The sequence below is a fragment of the Uloborus diversus genome, chromosome 4, assembly GCF_026930045.1.
Source record: "Uloborus diversus isolate 005 chromosome 4, Udiv.v.3.1, whole genome shotgun sequence".
Lineage (NCBI taxonomy): Eukaryota > Metazoa > Arthropoda > Arachnida > Araneae > Uloboridae > Uloborus > Uloborus diversus.
Window position 1 is genome coordinate 88,137,640 of NC_072734.1, and position 19,224 is coordinate 88,156,863.

Below are 19,224 nucleotides of genomic sequence, written 5' to 3' on the forward strand. Positions count from 1 at the left end.
TCTCATTTATTCTATTCCCTCATAATTGTAACTCACTTAATTAAGCGTTCATATAATGCGCGATATTTTTCTAATTTTTGATGCAGATTGTCCGGACGTGGGCCCGAACACTCATTCTCCTGGTTACCAGGAGAATGCTCCGCCGATCAAGCTATTCAGCTGTGTCGGTCATAGTGCAAGTTAAAGTTATAAGTTTAACCGAAAACCTCATTCTGGTTCTTTAAAACGGGTTTTTTGGTAGAAAAAAAAAACAATTTTTAGACCGTGGGTCTATTTTTCGTCAGTAGCCAGCACGATAAGCTGTAAAATAAGGTGTAAATCAGAGAAATCAATCAAGAATTGAGGAAAATCTGGCGTAGAAACCAAAAACAGGCTACAGAAATAATATATAAGGATTTTATGCATTTTAAAAGTTTAAATTTAAATTAATATTTCTTTACTTTTTTTAAACTTTAAACTTTTACCCTTCCAAAAACTATATGAATTCCGCCGTATAAAATTTACGTGTGGATTTGCGTTTCTAAAGGTGCACAACCTTTTATTTTACCACATATTAGTAATCCTAGTATGGTAGTTTATGTACATGTAATGAACCTCATGACTATCCCCCCCCCCCTTGAAAGATAAATTCAATGCACGCTACTATGCACAAAATTGATCATTTTGCAATTCATTAGCCATATTAGTATTTTTACCCTGATCTTTGATAACCTGGAGCGATTTCTGTTAAAGTTAGGTGAACCGAATTCGGTAAATCATGGAACAGTATAAATAACATGTAAGTATTGATTTGTTTAAGGATAATACAATATTAAATTAATTTTCCGTTGCAAGAATGTTGTTTTAATATAAGTTTAGTATTCTAATACTAAACTGTTGAAAATTGCACTTCGATAATGAATGCATTTTTACTACCTATCTCATTTTGGTATTTTCTGTGCTGTTTATGTAGAAAATACAGATCAAAATTTCGTTTATTATTACGGTATTAGTACTTGAAAACTTGTTCGCGAAATGCGCAAGCAAATTGACGAAGGACCGACGGTGATTTCAACGCATCCCTGTCTCTTTGCAGAACGCAATTTAAAAACTACTGCAAGACAGCATGTCATTTTCATTCGACTTTCTTGCCAAACATGCTCTACGCTTATCGCTAATCGACATTAACGGCCATTGATGAGGATAATTTTTGTGTTGATTGCATTTAAGATATCTCCTGGTGGTTATATGCTGCTAACCATTTTCATTTACTTTCAACCAAGCTTCACAAATATAACGATTACAGTTAAACTTTGAAGAAAATTCATCTAGGGTAGTTTTTTACGGGCTTTTCATTTAGACTAAACTCATAACTATACAAAAGTTCGTTCATTCAGAAAAGAGCAATTTTATGACTCAAAATATGAAATTAGACCTCTTTGGATCTTTTTAAATTTTCAAAAACCCGCCTATATGAATTCCTGAGCAACAATTTACCTTTGTGCCAAATTTGGAAGAAATCTGACGAAAACTGTGGATTTGTATAAGGAACATATACACATACCCACAAACATACATCCATTTATATATATATATAGATTTTTGTGCAAAACAAACGCAAAAGATGCTAAAAGCAAAAGTTGTTCAAGAAAGTTATTTTGCAGTTTGTAATATGAATATTTAATAATCATTTGTTGTGCTTGTGTGAGATAATATTCAAAATCCGCTCAAAAAAGAAAAGAAAAATTCGACGTGGGTCATTCCATGTGAAATGAGCAAATCAGCTGTGGCTGACATGTCACAGATTTCAATGAAAATTTTTATTTAGGTAAACCATGCATATCTATGAGGGAATGCAAAGTATGGAAGTTTTAAAACTGTTTGTTGCTTTGTTGTTGAAACTAGAAGTTGATGCTTACGCTAAGCCTAAATTTTCAGAGTTCATTGCTGCCAGTTTGTGACTCAATAACTCCATAAATTATAACGTACTCTTAAAAAATAAATATTTCCTCATATTCTATAAACAAATCTCTATTGGGAAAGAGTAGAGTAAAATTTATTCGGATTTTTTTTTTTTTTTTTTTTTTTTTTTTTTTTTGAATTTGAGATATTAACAAATACTGAAATTTTGCCAATTTACTTCAGATTTCAAATCACTCTTCTAGCTCTTTTAATGAAAAAATAACAGTAAAAATTATTCAGATTGAAAAGCTATCTATAATTAACTATCTGCTCTAATTTAGTAATTGTTTATGAATTTCTTGATGACGAAATCGTACTTTAAAAAATCGAAAATTTCATTTTTTCCTCTATTTCAGATGTTTTTTTGAAGATGAGGGAATGCTCTAAATTTACTCAAGTTTTTTTACGTAACATATTGAAGTGTCTTTTAGATGCTACGAAATTTTAATCATTGGTATCAGCATATTTTCGTTACTAGAGTAACTTGAACTAAGGCAAAATTTCATTAGTTAGTTCTTTTTATTGTAAGTTTAGCAAAATAAACCATTTCTCTCGTGTTTCATTTTCTCAAAAACATGTTTATGAAGTACTTGCTGAAATGTACCTTTTTTTAAAAATCGAAATAAATGTCAGATATACTTGCTTTTGCATCACTGAGTCGTTTATCTAGTTTTTTGAACGCTCGTAATTTCACATAAGGATCAATCCATACAGGTTCCATACAGTATAAACTACTCATTCATGTTCAAATATTTCTAAGTTATCAAATTAAAATAATTATTTTGAAAATTACAATATGTTTTTTCAGTATAATGTATTATATAGGGCACAATATACGTAATTTAAGAAGGTGTAATGAAGTTTTCACACTTTTTATTTCTGTTTTAGTGTGAATTGACTAGCAAAATTGCTCAATTTCAAAGACCTGTACCTTTTTTATAAACCAAATACAAAACACAATATGTATAACCTGTATAGTACTTGAATGGAATATTCAATTGGCCAAGAAATTTTATTTTTAATTCCAGCCCCTTTTGGTTTACAGGGGTCTAAAAATGTCATTTTTGTCATTTTTCCGAATTTTGAGGGGCTGTAATCTATAAAGGGTGCACAAACACACAGCAACAGTTACATATTCTTTTTGGCATGTTTCCAGTGATTAGTTTTTGCCGTATTTAATTTTGTGTTTCCGTCCCTTACGCGAGTTATCCCCCTTTGAAATGAGTAAAATTTTTAAATTTTACCCTGAACTTTTGCCTGTTGCCGTTCTTTTAATTCTTAACTTACAGCTACGTAGTTCAGCATGTAAGACTATCAATTCATGCACTTTAACATCAAAGCATTAATTTAACTGTCATAAATGTAATTCAAATCGATTTTAGCCAAAATGCAAAGGTCTAAAAGTCCCATTTTTGACTATGAAAATCACTTTTGATAGCCTCTAAAAAATCAAAGGTCCAGTTGAGAGAAAAAATAAAAGTGGTTTTAAACATCTTTTATATCCAGCTTTTAAGGATATGAATTTTAAAAAATATATAAAATGATCGAGCGCACCCATCCGTCGAACCTGTATGGATTGACCCATTAAACACAAAGAAAATGCTATTTTTCTTAATTTTATTTTACGTTTGGAAATTAAAATCCAATTTCGAGTTTCTTCAAGCAAATAGTAGAAACACAGCTCTATATTCTTGCGAAATTTTTAAGTTGTCTGAATTTCCCCTCATTTGAATTTTTGTGTCTATGTGAAGGGGAAAATCATCATTTTACAAAATGTCACTAAGTTTAAAACTGATTTTGAAGACAAAGAAGTTAAAATACAACTTCAAAAGTAAGGTATTTCTTTTATGATACTTAGCACATTATTGGGTATTAATTTCATCAGAGCTAATGCATTCCTTAAAGATTGAGATTAAAAAATAAAATACTTAATTATGAGAAAATTGAAATATTTTCAATTTTTGAAATTTGGTTAAAAGTTAACTATAATAACTTTGAAAATTTACCGACATCAGATTAATTACCCTAGTTCACAGATTGCAACAACATATAACTTTTATGTTTTCATTAAATAATTAATAAGATACAAGCCTTCAAAATGCAACATTTAGCATTTATGAGAATGCTGTTCAATTTGACCAATTTTCAATCGCATGTAACTATTCAAATAAAAAATTTTAAGCAAAAATATTTTAGATATTTTTATATAGGCATAAAAGGAAGCTGTATACCAAATTTCATAAAAATCTGTTACCATGCGGCCACCACTTTTTTGCGAATTTTGCTCATTTCGTATTGAATGACCCACGTGAGATTGTACTTATTTATAAAAATTGAACAGTAAACAAAATTTTCCTTTTTAAGTAAAAATTATAATACCAATGGATGGAATAGTGATGGAATATATAAACATCTATATTTTTACGAGTTTCAATAAGTGAAATCTATAAAAGACAGTAATAATTCATTGATAAAGTATCTTCGGAAAAAAAAATATTTTCCTTTTAAAAAAAATTCAAAGCCTTCATAATTTATGAAAGGAATTAAAATGATTATTTGAAACAGTAGTAAGTTAAGTAAACTAGTTTAATCTTGATATTTCTTAGCATCAGGATGTTTACACGCTGTTAAAGTCTTGGACGTTACAGATAAAATGTACACTGAAAAACAAATGTTAACGAATTTTCTGTTCCTCAATGTACTTTGGGTGTTTCTTATAGATTTCAAGGTAATAAAAAATGTTTGCAAAAATTTTGTATCACCCTTCAATTTTAAGAAATTTCATTTGTAATTTTTGGATTATATATGATATCTTACAGCAATTACTAGTTTACTATATATTTTTTTAGATGCATTTGATCCATAGACACGTATTTTTTTTACTCATTATTGATAGAACATGTTACAAGAGAGTAGAAACCGAATTCACCTTTGATAAGTTTTATATATGCGACCTTGAGCAGATGTCGCTAGGCACTCCGTATCGTTTCGGTTTCGTGCAAGATCTCGGTAGTTTAAGTTGTCATATGGCGCATGCAAATGCCGTGCCATCGGTTCCCATAGCTTATTCTTGCATATTGAAAGAATCCTACGAAAATATGAAGATACTGATTTATGAAATCGACTACTGACATCATAATTGGAGCATTTGGGCAGTGTTTAAAGTAACTGCCATTCTCATTGCTCTGCAACTTGATTATACAATGTACTGATATTTTCTGCATGAGTGGGACAGCAAAGCAATGGATGAACCTTATATTGAAAATAAATGGCCAGAGCGCAAACAATAGATTGCAGGTGAAAAGAAAAATATGCAAAACGTTCCTCTAATCGTTAAAAAAAATCCCCTCCCCCTTTACACATAAAGTTGGGACTGATTAAGAATTTCGTTAAAGCAATGGATAAAGAAGGGTATGGATTTCAATATTTGCAGGAACAGTTCCCATCACTCATTTATGAAAAAATATGAAGGACCAAAATTTTGAAGCTAGTTTAAGTGATTTAGGAAAATCACCATGGATTGATTTTAAAGCTGTAGTGACACAGTTCTTTCGAAATAACACAAATCCTTACTATGCAAAATTACTTAAAGATATGTTAAAAAGTTACAAAAAAAATAGGATGTTCAATGTCGCTGAAATTTTCCCCCCACAAAGTATGGGAGCTGTGAACGAAGAGCATCGGAAGCTCATCCACCAATATATTTCAGCAATTAACGCGGAATATCAAGGATGGTTTACTCCTAATATGCTCAGGATTACTGTTGAAATCTTATTGGAATATTATATCTTATTTAAGTTTGTGTTAGTGCTTTAAATAGAGCATTCGCAGTTAAAGCATTTACAGCTACATAAAGTATGAAATTCAGGATTTTTTTTTTTACGAGTATCATTATTTTTTTCATCAAAACTCTCTTCTATTCTTCTATAACTTTTTTAACTTTTTTAACAGTATATATTTTTGTGTTTTATTCTAGTTTTAAGCTTTGTAATTGTTTATAAAATGGTTAATGACAAATATAGTGAACGTGTATTGAACAAATGTCATGAAGTTGAGATTTTAAAGGTTTTGCATTTTTCAAAAATCAGTGAGTGATGGACTACTTTTACTGTCATATTCTTTTTTGGCATCCCCTAAAATATTAAAAGTCACAACTTACTTAGTGAAGAACAGAAACCTTGTTGACCTGCGTTATTGATTAAAAAAAAAATTTACAATGAAGTTGTTTCCTTCAGTCAAAAGTATTACTTTTTGTCACTGAAATTGAAAGAATAACCAAAAAAAAAAATAATAATAATAATAACATGGACTCAGAAAATACTTTCATTTTCACAACAGTTATTTTTTAATTAACTTTTTAAAATGTCCGATTCTTCAAACAAGGCGTGGTCTTTATGACGTCACAAATGATGCTCTATAGCGCATCTTTCTACCGCATTTCCACGTTATGACAATCGAGAAGCGAATTACAATTGCGCTCTACGCTTGCTATCAACCATATCGTTGCGAATACGCGTGAGTAAAGATGCGAATTAAATATTTTGGACCGTGAAAATGGCAACACTAAATGGCATTTCATCATTTGTGATGTCATCGGCAGAAGCGTTAAACGATGAAAGAGCACCGATATAAGTAATTTTTTAAAAATACTAAACTTAAAGAAATTGCTTAAAAAATGGTCAGATTCTATGTTTTTAAATGCTCTTTAAAAAAAAATACTTTTAAAATTTTGGAAACGACCCCATTAAGATTTCTAAAATGTGAAAGGAAAGAAGTCTTCGGAAACACTTTGCTGTAAAGTTATAAGAGCATTTCATTTTCATCTCCAAAAAAAAAAAATATGTGCGAAAAAAACTCAAAATATTATCGCACTTAACATGCTGTTTTTATTTCATCTTTTCCACTGAAAAAAATTCGCTTTTTTTTATTTTTATTCATTTGATAAGATGTTTAATCATGCGAAAAAAGAAGTTTGTTTTGTTGCTTTATGAAATTCTATATTTTATATCTGTTACGTACTCTTACTTTCTTACATTTAGTTTGTAGTTTTGAATAAATAAAAAACTCAATTTATTTCTTATATTAAAACACATACTGAGTTTTCCGAAATAATATTTCCTCGAGTGTGTTTTTTTTAATTGTAATTTCGGACATTTCTTGGTACAATACTGCCAAAATTTGATGATATTTTTTCATGTTAATGGTAATCTTATATAATTAAAAACTGAGCGCATGTATGTATGTATGTATGTATGTCCAAGTTACTTCTCCCGAACGAAAGTGAACTGACCATTGAACTAAGCATCGATGGATTCGTAATTTTTCCGTCTTCATTTTTGGCTATTTAACATAATCCTCCGATAATAATTAGAGGAGATATCAATTAAAACTATTAATTATTAAAAACTATTAATTATGAAACTTAGATTTCGACACGAAATCCCTACTTTTCGAAAGCTTTCCTCCGTTCAAATTATTATTCAGTGCTTCATCATCTCAACGTTCTACCTCAAAATTTTACTTTTTTTTTTTTTTTTTTCAAACCTGATTGTTAAACACGCGTCACTTGACATAACTTTTATTTTCGAGGGGGAGCGTGCAAAGCCGGGCAACGCAGTTAGTTATTTACATAAAATGTGTAGTTTTCAAAAATTTATTACAAGTAATGAGAATATAAATTGTTCACTCGAACGTTTAAGTGGTGAACTTTTGTAGTCTTCTTCACTAATAAATAAAAGAGAAAGTATATTTTTGTGCATCATCTGTTTGGATGTCTGTATTTCTATAGGACTGTTCAACTAATGTTTATAAAAAATAAAAAAAAATGAACTAGTTTTTAGCATATAATTGGACTTTGCAAAGCATTTGCTAACATGAAGACGGAAGAATTCTTTCACATTTTAAATTCAAAACCATTCGAAAGTCTGGATTTACATACATAAAAGTTAACTTACCCATTTAGCTTCTAACTTTTTAGAAGAGGAGTAATAATTGTTTTGAATTTGCAAATTCAAGGCGTGATCAGCTTGAGCGTAATATCATTTCTCCAGCTATCAAGTCAAGAGATTTATCTTTCCATTACATTTTTATTTACTTTTTTTTCCAACATTATTTACGTTTTTTGGAAGAAGAACAGAAATTAAAGATACATGAAAATTTAGCTTTTTAAGTGTGTAAAATGACGTTCACTATTGTTGTCAAGGCTAAAAACTTCTACGTGCAGAAAACATTTTTCATAAGGACTGCAGAGTCTTAGTCTGACTGATTTTGGAAGAAAAGAGTTGGAGTCGGTGACTTTAAAGTTCCAGAAATTGGAGTTGGTCATCTTCCCTCCCAGTTCACAATTTTTTCAAGTCAGTGGAGTGGTAGTCGGACTAGTTTTGAGATAGAAGAATCGGAGTCAACACAGAGTTGGAGGCTCTAAAATTCCTGGAGTTGGAGGCATGAGTCGTGAATTGTCCCTCCTGTTTTCCATGCTAAAAGGGTTACTTGAATTTTGGTTTAGGCGTATAACGTGTTTGATTTCTTATTTATTGCCGTACATATGCATTAACTTGAACTTAAAATATGCTACAGTTTTTTATCGCTCATTTTGTGCATATATTATTTTTTTTTTTAAAGCTCGGGGTTTTTTCTACACCCTTTTCTTATTCTCATTTATTTTTAATATAACGTAAGGAGCTTTTTTTTTTTTTTTTTTTTTTTTTTTTGAGATCACGCTAAAACTTGCTTTCTTTCGAATTTTTTCACAGAAAAGAAGTAGACTATTCATGTAGGCGAACCAACTGTTCGCTGTCTGCGGTAAATTTAAAATTTTGCTGGAATGATGTATAACTTTTTTTTAATTTAACGAAAGGTATATACAAGGCGTATACAAGTAGAGCGAAACAATTAGTCTCCGCACACTACCCCTTTGTTATTTTACAACGAACAACACAGTGGTGGAAACTACGAATTTAATACTCAAGATTGCACATTTTTCTCTTTGGCGGAAATACATGTGTTTCCAAACGGTAACGCAGTCCCCTACAGCTTTTTTTTTCTCCATAGAAATATGTAAATTTACATCTTAGTGATTCTAGATCAAAATATGAAACGGAAGCTTTTATTACAATACTGCTATCGTCTGCACTTTCTTCAAATTAATTTTCATGCTAAATAGCGTAGAATCTACCCCTGACCTTCTCCCCTCATTAACTAGACTCCAATAAAGCTTACTGCTCAATACTATTTGCATTTTTGAACTTTAGCTACAATGTTTTCATTTTCCTGATACGACAATTTAATGTGTTTTGTTACAGGATGTTATATCGGAATGAAATCAGTTATATCGATCCTCTGGCTTTCAACGGCCTTGAAGCATTGAAAGTCTTGTGAGTATAAAAATTTTATAGTTTCTTAAAACTGCGGGTACAAACCATTAATTTTGTGCTTAAAACAGAGCTTTTGTTAAGCTCAATAGATCTTTTTACTGATTTTATAATGTAAACAATCTTATTTCTGGCAGATATTCAAATCTTAACTTCTATATTTTAAGAAGCGTTAGCGTACACAGCTTCCATTATGCAGGAAATAGAAGTCGTGTTTTTTTTTTTTTTTTTTTTTTTTTTTTTTTTTGCATAATGGATATTGTGTTTACCCAATAAGGTGAAGCATGAAGCAAATCCAAAGCATTTCTAGGGAACTCTGCGTTTAACATTATCAATTATTAGAGAACTTCCTTTGTCGTTAATAACTGGAAACTAATATAATATTGTTAAAGATCCTGAAAACCTGGAAGCTTCATGTTCATTTAAATTCTTCAACAGGTCACAAGTAGGAAATCAGAGGTGCCCACCCCCTAAGAGGAAGGGCGCAGTCTTGCTCCGCTAAGTATCGCAAAGAACACCCAAAAACAAGAGCCTCCTCTCCCCCCCCTTAAAATGAAAAAAATACCCCTTAAAACAACCCCCTAAAAATTTCAATGGCGCAGTCTGCGCTATGATCCCCCCCCCCCCCATATGGGCACCCCTGAAGAAATAAAGAAATTCCGTTGTGTAGAAAAATAAAACAAATGTTACCGACAAAAGTTAAAAGTTTGTCGGGTGTCTTTTCCTCCATAAGCTCACCTGCTAAGCGTGGAGATACTAGTAACTCTCATAACCCGGAAACACGTATATATGCAGTTCCCTGCAAATTCGTGAGACTGAACGTTGCAATATTTCCATTTTCGTTTAGTTCAAAAATGCGTTGTTTTTCAGAGAAAAATGTAGAATTTTAGAGGAAAACAGAAATATCGTTTAAATTGTCGCAGATCTTACAAAATTAAAAAAAAAAAAAAAAAAAACACACACAGTTTAAATTCCAAAAAATAAATTTTGAATTTGAAATACACATTAATTATTATAAATTTATCTGACTCAAAAAATAAGTTTCTTTGCAGAACACAAATTAAATAAGCCAAAGGTGGTCATAGCTAGGTTTTGATGATTTTTCATAATGTTTTGTCTAGGTGTATTTGGCTATTTTTTTACATTGAGTTTTACTCTTACTTTCAATTCATATTAAATAAAAAATTTTATAAGATAAAATTTAACTACTTTTGTAATACAATTTCAAAATTGTAGCTTGTGGGCCACCATAAAAGCCTAGTGTTTCAATGGTTGCCCATGAGTTGAAACCACTTGTAAAATGCAAAAAATATCATCTGCTAAATATTTTTGCTTCTATAAGAGTGATACATTGATAAATAAAAAGAAAAATAATAATTACAAGGAGGTTACATGGAAAAAACCACAAAGATTTTTTCGATCCAATGCTATCGCGGCTTCGCTTGTTCCTTTTTTTTTTTTTTTTGGAAAAAATTATAACAGGATATATATACTATTAAAAGTAATAAAATACAATGGAGCACCGAAAGTTACCTTTATGCATTAGTTTATATATTTGTTTCTTAAGGTAGACAGGGAACATGCCTCATGGCCACCATCTTCACGATATAGAATAATTAATCTGTTAAATTAATTACAGTTAAAGTGAATGAAATATTTTTAAAAAATGTTTCAGAAAGCATATCTTAACTAAATATTCTAATAGTGTAAACAGATGTACAAATAATATATTCTTACCTGAAAATTCGAACTATTCCTCCTCAGAAGTGAAATGTGAACAATATCGACCAATCAAGGTAATGTGTTCAAATTCAGTCATTAACATTGCAGGTACCTGTTTTACAACGCAGTACCGCCATTTTGCGACAAAAAAAAATAATAAGTTAATTCTATCTGTACGGAGATGGTCTACCTTCAGAACACTGGTCACCTTTGGCTCACCTACCTTATCATTTTCTCGGTAATTGTCTAAGACGCCAAAATTTCCTCTGCACCCCGAATTTCAGATAAACAAAAAAACAAAATTATTGATGTTTATTACTAATAAATATTGAATGCAAACGTAAAGCAGAAATAACTATTATATCCACAATTATAATTGTTCTCATCGGAAGTTTAAAAGAAAAATTATTTCAAGTAAAACTAATATTTGTTTCTACATTAGTAGTGTATTCGTACAGAATAAATAGTTTTACAGAAATGTCTTCAGCAAAATTTTTTATTATAACCGCTCTACAAATGCTTTACCCTACCATTCCTTTTAAGGTGGTTTATTTCTGCTTTCTCAAGATAATTTCAGAATTTAATTTTAAAAATGATACAACAATTATTGTTGAAAGGTAAGTTATTTGCTTATTTAACTTTAATGCTCTTGCTTTAAAATGTCAACTATAATATGACACTTATATGAAATATCTTCCCTTGATATAATTGGAATTACAGAACCGCTCAGTCAGAAAATGAAAAAAATTTTTGGAAGGTCAATAAAACTTATTTGCAAACAAGTATTCAATAGCTTGTTTGGCGTTAGAAATGCACCACTGATAAGTCGCTTTGTGATATTATGCGCTTCAATAACTATTCTGAGTTTCCCATAGTAAATATCCTAAATATTATAAATGTGTATGTCTTACTGTAAATATATATGTAGTTAAAAAGCTATGTAAATGTTACGTTTCGGAATATTAATTGCTTTTATAAGGACAATGTGTGAGGATATCGTCTTCTTCCTCACAGTATTTGATACGTGACAATGCCCCATACAGCCCATGCGTTTAGTTGTTTTACTGTATTATTAGGTGGTAAAGCAACTTACAAATGTATAGGAAATATCGTGAAGGATTTTCTGTTTATGGATTAAATTTCAAAAATCTTTGTTTTATTTTATTTTACTTTTGTTTTTATCTAATTGTTTAATTGTATTTTTGTTTATTTACTATGTTTCTTTTATATTTTTTTTATTGTTTATTGTTTTTTTTAAATATTTTTTAGTTTAATTATGTATTTAATTATTGCTCCTATTTAATTATTGTTTAACTAAAATGTTTTTCCCTCTTAACCGATTTTAAATTTTTGTTTTCCTAAACTTTGCGCCCTCCCCCCCCCCCACTGAAAATAGCATATTCATTCGCAATGAACCACTGAAAAAAGCTTTCAAACAGCACGAACTATATAACTGTATTGCATTGTATTACCTCCATATTGAAACGTATCACTAATACGAAGAAAATAAAATGAAGAAATAAATTGTCTTACAGTTGTTTTTTAATGTGTGCTCCCACCGTTCCAAATGAGTGGTTGCTCCATAAAGATCGAAAATTTTGTCAAAAATTCGTTGTTACATTTAGGTCGAATCTTTTGTCCCAAAATTAGTTGTATATTAAGGTAGAAATTCTGAAGGTCGTAGTTCTCTTACACGCAGAGCCAGCGCCAAAAAAAAAAGTAAGAAATTACTTATTTTGCCATCTACATTTTCAAATATTTTCAATATTTTTACACGCTTATTTTCAGGTATTCAGAAAGAAATGAAGTGAAGAGAGAAATTTTATAATATTTTTTTGTTTTAATGTTTGCTGAAATTGTCCCAAATTCCACAAGTTCCATAATGATCGACAATTTTGTCCCATATTAATTGTTACATTTTGGTCGAAAATTTTGTCCAAAATGAATTGCCACATTTGAATATTTTTGTACTAAATATTAAAATTGACTTTATTTAAATATTTTTCAGAGATTTCATGGTGCTATGATAACAATCAACAACATTTACTTACCTTGCATTATCTCCCTCCCTCTTCAGAACCAAATTAGTTTTAAAATCCAGGGTTCTCACACTTTTAAGTCGCTCCCTACTTTGTTTTCTCGTTCACCACTAATCACATTAAACTATCTTCTAGCTATTGAATCGTGAATTAATTAGAAAACAAACTGATCTTTCTGTTATACTGTTGGTAGATTCTTTAAAAAGCGGACGTGGCTTAAGAGCGTGCGAACGCTGAACTTTCAGAATCCAAGCAGAAGGACAGAAGAGCCTCATTAATTCGGTTTAATAGGAGATCCAAGTCGTCCGAATTGATGAAAGTACGGATTTAAAAAAATACCTATAAATTCAGTTAAGGTACATAAGCTACTGCATACAGTAAAAATTGTATTTTGAATTCTAGAGACTGAAAGATAGAACTGAGTAAAAAAAAATTCAAAATTACATTACAAAAACACAAAATGCGGCCTACAAAAATACATTATATTTCGTAACTCGCCTTCTAATTGTATTGAAGGTAAATCAAAATAGCTCTCCGGATTTAGCGAAGTCCGGTGAAACAGGGTTCGAATAAATGAGGGTTTACTCTATTCAAAATTTGCAACTAATTTGGGACAAAGAGAGTGAAATGTTCAAAAAAAACTTGGATCATTACCTAAGGCAATCTTCTGTATTTCCACGCATAATAGCCTTATAAATACCCTTACATTTAAATAAATCACAAAGCCATCTTCCGTAAATAGAATATACTCAGAAAAGAATATGTTTCAAGATTATTTCGCCTATTTAAAAGCTCTTCCGGAACACAAGAAAAAGTTTTCTGAAGTTGAAAAGTTTATCCAATCTATTAAAATGTCACCGACTTTTCTGTTTCTTTTTTCAACCATTACTTCGATTTTAATTTTTTTTCTCCCTTCTTCCAGTTTCTTCCTCTGTTCACTTGTTGGACTGCGGCCAAATTCTCCGTTCAAATCTCAAACAGATCCATCACATAATCTTTGTTATGTTTACGCAGTTTACACTAAGTTACTAAGGCTTATTTATTTTAATGTTTCCAACTTAAAATGCCGTTGTAAAATGTTTTCAATAACCATAATAATGGATACTTCGTTTAAATAGTATGTGTATTCGCTTTAATAAACACATTTTGGGAGCACTAAACATTTTCTTTGGTGATGATGCGGATGAAGGATTATCAGAAAGCGTTTATACTCTTCAGGGGCTGTCAAACCCACAACAGCTATTGTGCTACAGTTTTAAAAATCCATATAGATCATTGGTTTAGTGAACGAATAAGTCAAATACGTATTGCGAGAATACAGGGGGTTAAGTCTTAAACTAATAAAGAAGATTTATTTTTAAAAAACTACATCATATTTAAACATTTTTACTTCCTTTTACAAAAAAAGAAGATTGTATTCGCGAAAAAATTTCACCCAAAAATCGACCTTAACTTCCATTTTGCTCACCCCCAAATAAATGTTGAGTTCTTTTTTCAACCCGACCACACGTGGAATATGTGCCTAAGAACGTACAGACACCCGAAATATCCATTTTGACGGTCCCCGAGTTAATTACAACGAGTTTTCTCGTGACGTCTGTATGTACGTATGTATGTGCGTATGTATGTCGCACAACTCAAGAACGGAATGTCCTAGAAGGTTGAAATTTGGTACGTAGACTCCTAATGGGGTCTAGTTGTGCACCTTCCTTTTTGGTTGCATTTGGATGCTCCAAAGGGGGTCTTTTGCTCCTTTTTGGAGGGAAATCCTTGTTAATTTCGATGTAAACTCAAGTGGTGTTATAATTTGGCCGACACTTGGCGATATATCGCCAGTCTTTTGATCGTCAAGTTTTGTCGCCAACTTGGCGATTTTCTTTTTTTTTTTTTTTTTTTTTTTTTAATCTGGTTTTAATTTGGTCACTGTTGGTGATATTTAGAGAGTAAACAATTGAATCATATTAAAACTGCCAATAATGAGAAAATGACATTAAATTGGAGTAAAAGGAAGTCATGTGATGCGCACATCAGCTCGTTTATTATTATTATTGTCTTGATCCTTTCAAATGATACTTTTTTTTTTTTTTCACAACGAAAAAAACTTTTCTATGTTTGCACTTTTGTAGTTCTGATACGATTTAGGCGATTGTCCACTGCTCGCAAGACACTAGCTCAGCCAGAAATTATCCTCTGTGTATTGAGGATTTGAACACAACCAATCCCTACATGGACACAAACTGTCATATTAGAATAGAGAATCTGTGTTAAAACCATTGAGAAGGGATAAAATGGAGGGAGTGAAGACTTTCATTCAGGAAACCAAGACCCCAAGTCACGTGATAGATTTTAAAGCAAAGCATTGGAAGAAATCAGGTTTCCTTCGCTTGTTTCAGGCAAAACTTGCCAACCATTCGTCGTTGAGTCACGTGACTTGGGTCAGCTTTTGCTAAGCCAATGATTGGACTTGCTCTCTTCATTTTAATTTTTGCTCTAAGGTTAAAACCAAAGATTTTGACCTTCAACCCTCCCCCCCCCCCCCCTCCCCACTTACGACGCCCGTGGGATTTTTCTTTCGTACACGCCATTTTTAGTTTTCGATATTCGTCGACTTACATGACTTTGGCTAATACTATTGCATTAATGGGGGGGGGGGGGGGGGACTTGATGAGATAAGTATTAAAATTTTAAAAAGCATATATCTTAAATAGTTTTTTCTTTAATATATTTTCTTTATCAGTGCAAAACTTTGCAAATATCCCAGTGAAAAAGTTGATTGAAAACACATAAATGAACTGCTCTTAAGCAGCAACATGCAAGCAAAATTTCGGAAAATAGTAGACTGAGAAAGGCTTTATGTAAGTTTACAATGAATTGAAACCGTGTTGTTTCTAACAGGGTGTTCACAGGCTCGCAATTTCAAAATTTCCCTGGAAGGGGGAAGCAAAGAGTTTGGGTTCAATGCATTTTATAGGGGAAAACAACCAAATCCTACAAAGATGCCTAATTTCGTTGTTTTCAAAATCCACGCAGGATTGATTGACCTCCCAACACATTGCCCAAATGACGGGCCCCTCAAACCATTTAAATATTTGGTATATTCCTCATTAACTGGAATCCATTCGTTCATGCGGAATCACTGTCGGCGGATGGCCATTACCCACTCCCAGTTGCTCTCTACCCCTACCGGAGGAGAGCCATTACTGACCCATTTTTGACTCCCAGTTTCTCATCAGATCGAGGCGCCCAAGCTTTCACGATGCAAAATTGCATCAGGAATTTAAATTTAGCCGAAAACGCCCAAGCCGAATGCACACTTAAGTGATCTTTAGCATGTCGCATGTTCATGTGACATTGCCGGGTTGAATCCGCGACCTTTTATGTAATAAACCAAGCCCTAACTACTACGCCATTCGACCGACAATAAATTCAAACTTACGAACAGAGATACTTTACTACTTTAAAACAGAGCGATTTTAAAACGTACATGGTTCAAAGTTATGAAAATAAGTTTCTGGAAATAGCAAATAGAGTTTTAAAGAACACAAAAAATACTAATTTAAAATATTGTTTGTTTTTCAATTTTTAAAGTATAAAACCTATGTTGATTTCATAAAGCGTAGAATGACGAAACAATCTGTCTGTTGCAATGGACTGCTGCTGTAGATATCACATGAACAATGGGGAACTTCATGTTGCACATTACGTCATAGGGAGATCAACAAATCATGGACTTTTGAAAAAAACAATTTTTAACGATAGAGCATAACCAATCGGTAAGTAGAAAGCAGTGTTTAATAAATTAAATAAAGCCAATGGCGTGCGCAGAGGGACAATGGCAAAGATGACGTATCCATCTCAAACTTGTAAAATAAGTTTCGTGACGAAACCATTTAAAAATCCATCATTGTCGATTGACAAATTTTATATTACAATTTATGAATGTTTAAAAAAAGTTTATTTTCTTTACTGATCACCCATTTAAAAATCTAGTATATTCAAAGATAAGGATTCAGGAACAACTAGTACAAAGAATTATTTGAAAATATAATGACTGAACATTCAAATGTATTTCTTGTTTTCGAAGGAAATATTTGAACATCCAAAATTTACGGTATTGCTTATGTCTATTCCAGGGAAATACACGGCAACAAACTGACTGTCTTTCCTATTGCTGTTTCTAGCCTGCCTACACTTAGAGAACTGTAAGTGATGTAAATAACTTTTTTACAGTAAATTCCCCGTAAAACCAACAGGAATTAGTAGAATATATAAATGTATTTATAAACCAAAAGTATTTTTCTTAAGGAAATACTTTTGTGTACTGAATTTTATGGAATTGCATGTAGAAATTAATGTTCCTTCACGACTAAATATTAAAGAATGGTATTTAAAAATCTACATTTTTATAGTATGTAGTAATAAATAAATATGAATTTTTGTTGTACTGTAAAAACAATGTTTCTTCACTGTTAAGTAACAAATAATTTTACTTAAAACCTACATTTGTACTAATAAATAATTAAATTATTGTATTCGGAAAGTTTGGATCCTTACAATCAATATTAGAAAGATGTATTTGAAAAACATTCCATATTACTACTGAATACTTTAGCACCGTGTTAGAAAATAAGTATTTAATTCCTGTTATTTAAAGATTTTTTTAAATTAAATGATAAAATATTCCTCTTTTTTACTTGCAGAATTTTCTCCGACAACGCCATATCTGAGCTGTCCGATTCCGCCTTCCGCAGCAATCCAAAGTTGACTCTCCTCGAAATGGGAGGAAATCCCATCACCAAAGTCGGAGACAAAACTTTCGCCCATCTTCCTGCTCTCAAAAAATTGTGAGTGATGCCAATTGTGTTAAAACGGACACAAAATAGTGAAAGAAACTAATTTCACTTCCTGTTTTTTATCTCAGAAAAAAAAATTGTTTCCAAAGCAAATTGTAGTGGCAAAATCTTTAACTAGTACTTTGTAATTCCTTCATTCGACCAACTTATAAACGATTATCGTTACTAGTGTTCACCCAATGGTCGAAATTCGACCATAATCATAGCTGAAAATTCAAGGAAGACGTATACGAATTTTCATGTTTCCAACATTTTTGTTTCCACTCTTACACATCGTCCATTGCACATCTAAGAACTTACAATTTCATTTGTCCTCACGATACGAAATAATCACGAAAACATAATGAAAAGGGAAATATTTCAACCAAGTGCGAAACCCTACAATAGATTTTTGTGTAGAAAGAGTGATTTTTGCTTTCAAAAGATAATCAATTAAAACTTAATATTTCACGCTTCCTTTTAGTTCTCATAAACAATGAAAGATAATCAAATCAAAATGAATCGGGCAAATCAATTATGGTTTTCGCTTTCTAAATATGCTTATAACTTTTTGTCTAGTTAGTTTAGGTGGTTGGAACTTCGACACATTGAAAAACTTTGTTTGGGGTATTTTTTGCGAGCTTTCCAACTGTACCAAATTCGAGAAGATAATTCTTAAGATAGAAAAGCCGTTTAGAACGTAAAAGGTATTTTTAATTTATATATCCGTCAATTAGCGTCTGTTTTCAAAAAAAAAATTGATAACACTAAAAGTCGGCAGAAGTTACTATGAAAAATGAAGAAAATAGGTTGACAAACAGAGGTGAAAATGATTCCCAAAGTTTTCCTTCCATGTATTAGTATACAAAGATACTAACGTGTTAGTAATGTGCTGTACAGAGTCCTGTCCGGCCTACATGTTAGTAACGTAGTCCGGAAATGGGCATACCCTTCCTTTATTTTTATCATAATATTCGTTATTGTTGAATATTTGTTATACACAGTTATTTTTAAATCTTAAAAGTCATAAACATCAGTATGAACAACATCCTTGTCGTAACGCAGCTCGATTTTGCGTCTTGTTTTTGTAGATGTTTGTTGAGTTCTTCACCAGCTCCCTTTGCCTGGTCTTCAAGAAGTCACAATCGGAAGACCCCAAACAATGCTCTATGGGGTTTCAAAACGTAGAAACCCCATCCCTCGGCCCCAAATTCCACGGAGACCCCAAATTATGGAGCCCCTCCCCCTCAAAAAAAAAAAAAAAAGAAACTAACCCTTGAAGCATTTCTCCCTCAAAATTTCAATGTCGCATTCTGCACA

At 31.6% G+C, this 19,224-nt stretch overlaps 1 protein-coding gene across 1 annotated transcript in view; it reads left to right on the plus strand.

Moving 5' to 3' along the window:
• The window catches only part of LOC129220694 (leucine-rich repeat-containing G-protein coupled receptor 5-like), an 89,024-nt gene that overhangs the window by 34,519 nt on the left and 35,281 nt on the right, over positions 1-19,224 (plus strand). Inside the window, exons 7-9 of the mRNA XM_054855124.1 lie at positions 9,243-9,314; positions 17,206-17,274; positions 17,773-17,916. Of these exons, the coding sequence (XP_054711099.1) occupies positions 9,243-9,314; positions 17,206-17,274; positions 17,773-17,916 (285 nt within the window). The remainder of the gene's footprint in view (positions 1-9,242; positions 9,315-17,205; positions 17,275-17,772; positions 17,917-19,224) is intronic.